Source organism: Balaenoptera borealis (genome assembly GCF_965194805.1).
Source record: "Balaenoptera borealis genome assembly, chromosome: 20".
NCBI classification, from domain to species: Eukaryota; Metazoa; Chordata; class Mammalia; order Artiodactyla; family Balaenopteridae; genus Balaenoptera; species Balaenoptera borealis.
In genome coordinates, this window is record NC_138879.1 from 14,843,058 (window position 1) to 14,851,715 (window position 8,658).

General features: G+C 51.8%; 1 protein-coding gene across 1 annotated transcript; it reads left to right on the top strand.

Moving 5' to 3' along the window:
* The first annotated feature begins 123 nt into the window (after positions 1 to 123).
* Positions 124 to 7,748, top strand: FTSJ3 (FtsJ RNA 2'-O-methyltransferase 3). The gene is made up of 21 exons (XM_082373687.1): positions 124 to 311; positions 420 to 512; positions 690 to 795; positions 1,602 to 1,648; positions 1,771 to 1,850; positions 2,270 to 2,369; positions 2,462 to 2,656; positions 2,737 to 2,852; positions 2,969 to 3,073; positions 3,161 to 3,261; positions 3,495 to 3,575; positions 3,667 to 3,813; positions 3,951 to 4,086; positions 5,257 to 5,438; positions 5,583 to 5,703; positions 5,784 to 6,049; positions 6,325 to 6,419; positions 6,508 to 6,607; positions 6,691 to 6,874; positions 6,958 to 7,052; positions 7,142 to 7,748. The coding sequence occupies exons 2-21, from the start codon at positions 446 to 448 to the stop codon at positions 7,332 to 7,334; spliced, it is 2,517 nt and encodes an 838-aa protein (XP_082229813.1). The 5' UTR covers positions 124 to 311; positions 420 to 445; the 3' UTR covers positions 7,335 to 7,748.
* The last annotated feature ends 910 nt before the right edge of the window (positions 7,749 to 8,658 follow it).

The following is an 8,658-nucleotide window of genomic DNA, read 5'->3' on the forward strand; positions in this document are numbered from 1 at the left end:
GACGGTAATAAGTAACAGGGGCCATGAGGGGAGGGGCGGGGGTACGCGAGGTCAGGAGCTTTGAAAAGGGTTAGCAGAACTCCTAAACATTACTCTCTAGAAACTCGGTTTTGGTTAAAGTAACCATTTCTCCTGGTGCCAGCTTCCAACTTATAAAACCTGGGGACAGAAAATAGAGAAAATTTTTGTGGCCACGCTCAAAATGGCGGACAACTTGGAGCCGGGGACGCGAGCGACGCAAGCGGAAGCGGAAATACGTTTGCTGCCCACACGTGCCGCTTCAGGGGTGGTGGAAATGGTGCTGGGTGGCGGTGAGTAGTGTAGACTGAGGCTCAGTGTGTCTGCGACGGCGAGTGGGGAACGAAGAGCGGAATCTAGTGCTCCGGGAAGAGACGTCCCAATTTCTGCTTCCTCTCCAGATTGAGTGGCGCTCCCACGTCCCACCATGGGCAAAAAGGGCAAAGTCGGGAAGAGCCGGCGAGACAAGTTCTATCACTTGGCAAAGGAGACGGGTGAGTCAGGGTTCGCGCCGTCTGCGAGCGGGTGCGCCACCAACCTTGGCCGGTTCGCCCCCTTTCCGAATATTGAGTTTTTCTTCCGCAGAAAGGGTGGTGGGTCGTGAGGCCGCAGAAATCCCGCTGGGAAAGCGCTTCGCGGAACTTACTACAGTACTTTGTCGCCGCCTCCAGGTTACCGTTCCCGGTCTGCTTTCAAGCTGATCCAGCTGAATCGCCGCTTTCAATTTCTGCAGAAAGCCCGAGCCTTGCTGGACCTGTGCGCTGCACCGGGTGGATGGTGTGTAACACCCGGCGCCTGACGCTCCTTATGGAAGAATTCTGGATTACAGCCTTGGATGACTGAGAGTTGCATTTGGGGGTGGGAGGGAAACAGTAATACCAACCTCACATTTCTCTACTCCCCAGAAGTAAGCTGCAGGGGGAAAGATTTGGACCGTGTACTTATGACATGATTGGCTGATACAGACCAGGGTTCTTGGTTTTCCCCAATCAATAGAAATTGACTAGAGGCCAGACAAGAAATTCAGGCAAGGTTTTCTTGGGGCCCCTGCTGCAGCAGGGGGCAGCGAAAACAGGTAGCGGGTTCCCTTGCTAGCCAGCTCCCCAAGGAGGGGGCTGGCTGGTTCCTTATATAGCGTGAAGGTGGGGCTGTGTCCCGGGGTCCGGCTGAGGGGCGGCTGAGGTGGTCTGCCTGCCCCTTTGGTGGTGTTGAGTGCTGGGGGGCATATGCAGTGCCCTGCTTCTGCTCCTGCTTCCTACACCCTGTTTTTGCTCCCAGCTCTTCAGAGGTGACAGTGGGGTGGTGTGTTGGAGATTTTTTTGTCTATAATTTTTGTCTTTTTGTCCATAATTCACCCCAACTGGGTATGCATGCAGTGTTTAGTCCCTCATAGTTTCTTTGTATTCTGTTGCCCAAGGAGTTTTGTCCAGGTGCAAGCATTGCAGCAAAGGGTCCCAGGTCCCAGCCTGTCTCACTTCCACTGCACTTAGCAGGGGCCCCTAACACCGGGGATGAGAGATCACATTGCCAAGGGAGGGGAAGGGACAGTCCAGGGTATTTTAATCTTTGCTTCTCTTTTATAGGCTGCAAGTGGCCACCAAGTTTATGCCTGTATCCAGCCTTATTGTGGGTGAGTGACAGGTGGTGCTCCTGGATGTTCCAGGGGGTGGGAGTGTGAGACCCTGTGTTCTGCATTTCCTTTCTCCCTGCTTGAGACAACCTTTTGGAATACTCTGCCCTAATTTCTTCTAGGAGTGGATCTGGTTCCAATCAAGCCTCTTCCCAATGTGGTGACACTCCAAGAGGACATCACAACAGAACGCTGTAGGCAGGTAATAGGAATCTCTCTTTTCCTGTTCCCTTTATATGTAGACATCCACATTCATCCCTCTTCCCACCCTGATCCCCTGAAGGCACGTTTTTCCTGTTAACCATGCCTTGAGCAGTGCCTGCACATTGTTTATATAACAAGGCCCGTAATATTGCATGTGTGCCCAGCCTTTATTTATTCAGGAAAGAGGTCTTTGGAGTTGGAGGAAGTGCAGAGATTTCAGTGAAATCCTTTCCAGCGAATTCACTAGTAGACTGTAAGCTCCATGAAAACAGACGTGTTATTTTTGCTTATTGTTGTATCCCCTGTCCATGGCACAGGATTTGGCTGTGGTGGGCACTCAACAGATGGCTGAACTAAGGGCTCCATTCGTAGCCATTTCTGTATTTCTGTTGCTGTGGTTTCTTTCCTTCTCTGTAGGCCCTGAGGAAGGAGCTGAAAACCTGGAAAGTTGATGTTGTGCTCAATGACGGGGCCCCCAACGTCGGGGCTAGCTGGGTCCATGATGCTTACTCACAAGGTGCCGGGATTGGGGGGCATGGAGCTGAGGGTGGAGGTGGGCATGCCCTCTCAGGCTGCAGAGGTCCTCAGCTAACTGTCTCCCCCCCACAGCCCATTTGACACTGATGGCTCTGCGTTTGGCTTGTGATTTTCTGGGCCGTGGTGGCTGCTTCATCACAAAGGTTTTCCGTTCCCGTGACTATCAGCCCTTACTGTGGATCTTCCAGCAGCTCTTCCGCCGTGTCCAGGCCACCAAGCCCCAAGCCTCTCGTCATGAATCTGCAGAGATCTTTGTAGTGTGCCAGGGTGGGCATCACTTCTTTTGTTCTCTTGATTCAGTCTCCCACCTACCAAAGCACACTTTCTTATATATCCTATTACCTTAGGATTCCTGGCTCCTGACAAGGTTGACAGTAAATTCTTTGACCCGAAATTTGCCTTCAAGGAGGTTGAAGTTCAGGTCAAGACTGTTACTGAATTGGTGACTAAGAAGAAGCCAAAGGTGTGTTTGGCGAGTGGGGGTCACCTTCAGGTCCTGGGACTCGGGAGGTCGGGCCTGGTCAGTCTCACAGACACCCCAGAAGGGACTGCTCAACCTTCGTTATTTCCCTTCCTAAGGCTGAAGGCTATGCTGAGGGTGACCTCACACTCTATCACCGAACCTCAGTCACTGAGTTCCTCCGAGCTGCCAACCCTGTTGACTTCCTCTCCAAAGCCAGTGAAGTGAGTCCCCAGACTCGAGCGGTACAAGGGAGCCCCAGAAACATGGCCTGAACATCTCCCCTGACTCCTTTCCCTCCTCCCAAACAGATCTCGCTAGACGATGAAGAGTTGGCACGGCATCCAGCTACCACTGAGGACATCCGGGCGTGCTGTCAGGATATCAGAGTGCTGGGGCGTAAGGAGCTCAGGTTTGCACTGGGGGTGGGCATGGGTGCCGGGAGCCCCAAAGGCAGGGGAAAGCCTTTGAAGGACATGACGCTGGATCTCTGGGAATAGGATGCTGCTGTGTTAGAGGTTTGGGGTGGGGGCCTGAACCTTAGGACTTCTGTGGCGCAAACATGAAATTTGGGGTGTGGGCCCAAAACGAGGCGGTGGGGACAAAAGGGAGACAGCAAGGTCAGGAATGGTATTTCTGGGGCAGGTCCCTACTGAACTGGAGAACGAAGCTTCGGCGGTATGTGGCCAAGAAGCTGAAAGAACAAGCAAAGGCACTGGACATCAGGTGAGGAGGGAGCTAAACCAGGGCAGTTGTTGACTGGGTGTTGAGGGGAAGCATCTGGGAAAATAACCAACTCCTGCGACTGTTTTGTCAGCCTCAGCTCAGGGGAGGAAGAGGAAGGTGAAGAGGAAGAGTCAGCAGCTGGGATGGGGCCGCAGCCCTCGGAGGAGGAGGAGGAGGAGGAGCAGCTGAACCGGACCCTGGCGGAGATGAAGGCCCAGGAGGTGGCGGAGTTAAAGAGGTGAGGGGAGCTGGGGAGGAGCGTGGGGAGCCCCAAGGCAGAGTCCCTCGGTGGGTGAAGATGGGGAGAGGGGGGGAAGGCACGGATAGGGAATCTTCAGAGCCGGGCAGCTTTAATTCCTCAGACCATCCCCTCAGGAAGAAAAAGAAGCTGCTGCGTGAGCAGAGGAAGCAGCGGGAACGTGTGGAGCTGAAGATGGATCTTCCCGGGGTTTCCATTGCAGACGAGGGGGAGACTGGCATGTTCTCCCTGCGCACCATCCGGGGTCACCAGGTGAGGCGGGGTTCGGGGCCCACTGGGGACAGGAGGACCTGTTTGGGTGTTTGGAGGTGGGGCGTTGGATGTCTTTTTGGTGAGTGTGCTGAAAGATCATGGCTCGTGGTTGCTGCCTTCACCCGTAAATGGCTCGATGAGGGGAGACTGGGAAAAAAACAAGAGCCTTGTGTCTCAAAAGGCCAGGAAAGAACATACCCCTAAAATAATGAAAGTAGGAAGATTTGTGAGTGTGGTGTAGATTTATCCTTGTAGAACTGGAACATCAGAACCAAAAGGCCCTCGTTGCAGGAAGCTCAGGTCATAGGCGATGCAGCCAGGGTGCGTGGGTTACGAGCACGTGTGATGGAGGGTTTCCCTCAGAGGGGAACAGCGTTCTTCAGTTCACTGAGACCAAGTTAGCACCTTGTTGCACTAGGCTGCTGGATGGTGCTTTCTGCTGAATACTGGAGAGCCTGCTTTTCCTGGTAAAAGCAGCATCACAAACAAAATGAGCCTTCGTGGCTCTTGTGTGGGAAGGTAGTAACCAGGTCGTGTTGTTTAGGGGGCAGTAGAGCACAGTGGTCCCAGAGCCGACTACCACTTAAGGCGCTCTTTGCCTCAGTTTCCTCATCTGTAAAAGAAAATGATAGAACCTACCTACTCGCGTTTTTGGAAGGAATAAAAAAAAAGATGGCGTAATTCCTGGTATGTGATTCAAGAAATAGTAGCTATCCTTGCCGTGAGGAAAACAGATTTTGGAGTTGACAGCTGGTTTATTAGTGAAACAGTGCTTCCTGTTAGATGTATATGGCATGGGCTCCTTTATTCAGTGGAAACAAGAGTTGTAGATATTATTCTCCGGTGATAAGGTGCCTTCTGAAAGTAATTTTTTAAAAAGCAGTGTTTTAGAACATTTTAAAATCGGACACTAATTAGACCATGGGGTACTTTTCCATAAACCTATTTCTGCTACCACTGAAGAAGAGACAGCTGAATGATCTGGCCTAGAGTGGGATGTTTTAAATGGTTAATCCTATCACTTCCCTGTCTGTAAAAGAAGGTATCATGTGCTTGACACAGTGTGTTTTCTAGTGTTGCTGAGGATAAACTAAGGTGATGAACATGGAGGAAAAAAGCAGTATGTACCTTGTTAGTGCCCTTGACCTCTGTTTCTCTGTCAAACCTCAGTTGTTAGAGGAGGTAACACAGGGGGACATGAGTGCTGCAGACACGTTTTTGTCTGATCTGCCAAGAGACGACATCTACGTATCAGATGTTGAGGAGGAGGATGATACGTCTCTGGATAGTGACCTGGACCCAGAGGAGCTGGTGGGAGTCAGAGCACCTCAGAGTCTAAAGGACCAAAAGTGGTAAGCGGGGGGTGTGGGGAGGTGTCTGCAGGGCACCCTCAGCTCAAGTCCGAAGCAGAGCTGGTGGCAGGGCTTGCCAGTGGGAGTGTGGGCAGCAAGCCCTCCAGGGCACTGACCCTCCACCCACTTTCCTTGGGTCTACAGTGTACGGTTTGCTGAAGTGCAAGATGGTAAAGAGGAGGAAGAAGAAGAGAATCCATTGCTGGTACCATTGGAGGAAAAGGCACTACTGCAGGAAGAACAGGCCAGCCTGTGGTTCTCAAAGGTAAGCAGAGGCTGGTGGCCGAGGCAGACAGGGACTGGCATTCCCTGGGCAGAGGGTGCCTGACGATTCCCCCATCACAGGATGGCTTCAGTGGGATTGGGGATGATGCCGACGAGGCCCTGGAGATCGGTCAGGCCCAGCTGTTGTACGAGAGCCGTCGCAAGGGGCAGCAGCTGCCACCACTGCCTTCCGGTGTGAAGACGGAGAACAAACCTCCCCCGTGCCAGGATGAGGCCCCTGAGAGGGCAGAGGCTCCTTCAGGGACAGAGGCTGCCACTGGCCCCGGCGGGGCAGAGAGAGATGGCAGTTCTGACAGTGACAGCAGTAGCAGTGAGGGTGAAGAGAGGTGAGTGGTTGCAGCTGACGGGAGAAGAGCTGAAGAGGAAGCGGTGGTTGTAACCAGCGCTCTGTAATTGGGGGTTTGCAGCTCTGGCTGCAGATGGAGAACTTTAAATACTGATGATTCCAATTTGAGTGGTCTGCAGTACAGCCTGGGTGGCAAGATTTCTGGAAGTCCCCCAAGCATTTTTAACTAAGAACCAGGGGTGAGGTGAGCAGGAGTGGGCCTGAGTGGCGTGGGTAACGGTGGGACATGCGTGCACGGTCCTCCTCCTTCCACAGCTGGAAACCGTGCCGCAGGCAGAAGCAAAGCCGTGGGCCTAAGTCAGATGATGATGATGATGATGGGTTTGAGATCGTGCCTATCAAGGACCCAGGTGAGAGCGCTGCACCTAGTAGAATGGGAGGCAACATGGAGGGGTCAGTGCTGGGGACTGAGCTTTGACTTCCTTCTTCCCTCTCTAGCGAAACATCGGATACTGGACCCTGAAGGCCTTGCTCTAGGTGCTATTATTGCTTCTTCCAAAAAAGCCAGGAGGGACCTCATTGATGACTCCTTCAGCCGGTAAGGGGCCAGAAAGTCACGAGAAGGGGTGGGGGTGAGGAAGGATTTCTTTGAAAGCCTAGACTGGTGTCCTCTCCACCAAGGTACACATTTAATGAGGATGAGGGGGAGCTTCCAGACTGGTTTGTGCAGGAGGAAAAGCAGCACAGGATACGACAGTTGCCTATTGATAAGAAGGAGGTGGAGCGTTACCGGAAACGCTGGCGGGAAATCAATGCACGTCCCATCAAGAAAGTGGCTGAGGCCAAGGCCAGGAAGAAACGGAGGGTAAGCAGTGGGGCTGCCTGAGACTCTGGGTGGGTGAGGCAGGGGTAGGAAAAGAGGTCAGCCTGACCGCGGTCCCCCCACAGATGCTGAAGAAGCTGGAGCAAACTAAGAAGAAGGCAGAAGCTGTGGTCAACACAGTGGACATCTCAGAACGGGAGAAAGTGGCACAGCTTCGAAGGTGAGGGGCGGGGGGTGGGGGTCACCCACAAAGGTACACGGGGGTGAAGGAGTGGCAGAAAGTCTCTAACCTGTGTCTTCCACTTACAGTCTCTATAAGAAAGCTGGGCTTGGAAAGGAGAAACGCCAAGTCACCTATGTTGTAGCCAAAAAAGGTGTGGGCCGCAAAGTGGGCCGGCCAGCTGGGGTCAGAGGTCACTTCAAGGTGGTGGACTCGAGAATGAAGAAGGACCAAAGAGCACAGCAACGGAAAGAGCAGAAGAAAAAGCACAAGCGGAAGTGAGCGGAGCCACCAGAACCTCTGCGGGGCTGTGTCAGGACGAGGAGAGGAGCGATTCGGTGCAGCTTCTGGCCGCCTTCGTACCAGCCCTACCCTTGCCTGCACTGCAGTCGTCTGAAGAGACAGATCTGAGGTACCGGAACTCATGGTGGCCCTGGGCAGTGAGGGGGACATCTTCCTGGCTGGAAGAAAGGGTCCCGTTAAAGCCCCTCTGAAATGTCTTGTCGGTGCTGTCAGAGCCCACAACCCTTCTGTGAAGAATGTGGGGTGCTGGGCGAGAAGTCACACCATTTTTAGATCCTAAGGGGAAGTTCAGTGGTGCCGTGGCATTCATTGTAGTCTAGTCTATTCTTGGGCGAGTGGGCCTCTCAAGTCTTCCCCCATTATCCTGTGAATAAAACCAGGATGATTGATTGATTGATTGATTGATTGATTGATAGATGTCTGACAGACAGTTTAGTTCCTGGTAACTTGATAACTCAAAAAACATCTGGGTGTTCACACCATGTGCACTGTTCTAAATCATATTTAATATGTCCCGACTCATGGTGAAGTAGAAATGACAAGCAAGCCACAGGTCCCAGTAGTAAAACATTTACTAGAGCAAGCAGAAAGGAATGCACATCTTAAAGAAACCTTCACAAAGTCACAAAATTTGAAGTATGTATATTTCTTTTCCTTTTATAAACAAGATAGAACAAAAATCATCAAAATCATTTCAGCAAAAGATTTTTCTACCATTATGGCAAGTTAAAAAAAATACAATGAAATAGAAGACAATTTAAAAGCTGCTGTCAGGTTTTTGTTTTTTAATTTTAAATTTAGCAACACTTCAGACCCAGAGCAGTCCTGTTTCCAGGATCCTCTCTCCCCCCTCAGTTGTAGGGACTCTGGATCTGGCAGGCTGCTGCTTCATGTCTCAGGACTGGACACAAACCTGGCTGGGAAACCTGAGCATCAGCTCTCACTTAGAATCAGACCCTCCCCTAACCTGCAGATGTTGGGGAAGCACTTTGGTGCGCATCCCTAACACCTCCACGGACCGGGCTGCAGAAGCCAGTCTCACGTGGGGCCTGCCTGGCCACAGAAAAAGAATTTTATTTGTAGGTGTTTTTAAGGTGACATTTTAGTAAAAAATATGTACTACATATAAACCTAGAGTGAGTTTTGTGCCCTATAAGGCCCTTTCTTCCAAGGTCTCCTCAACTGACCTTCGTGACACTCACCCAGAGCCAAAAGAAGCTGCCCGACTCTGACTGCTTCTAAGGACCAAAGCAGCCTCCCAAGAAAACATCTGGAAAATTATCCAGATGAAGGGGTAATGTCT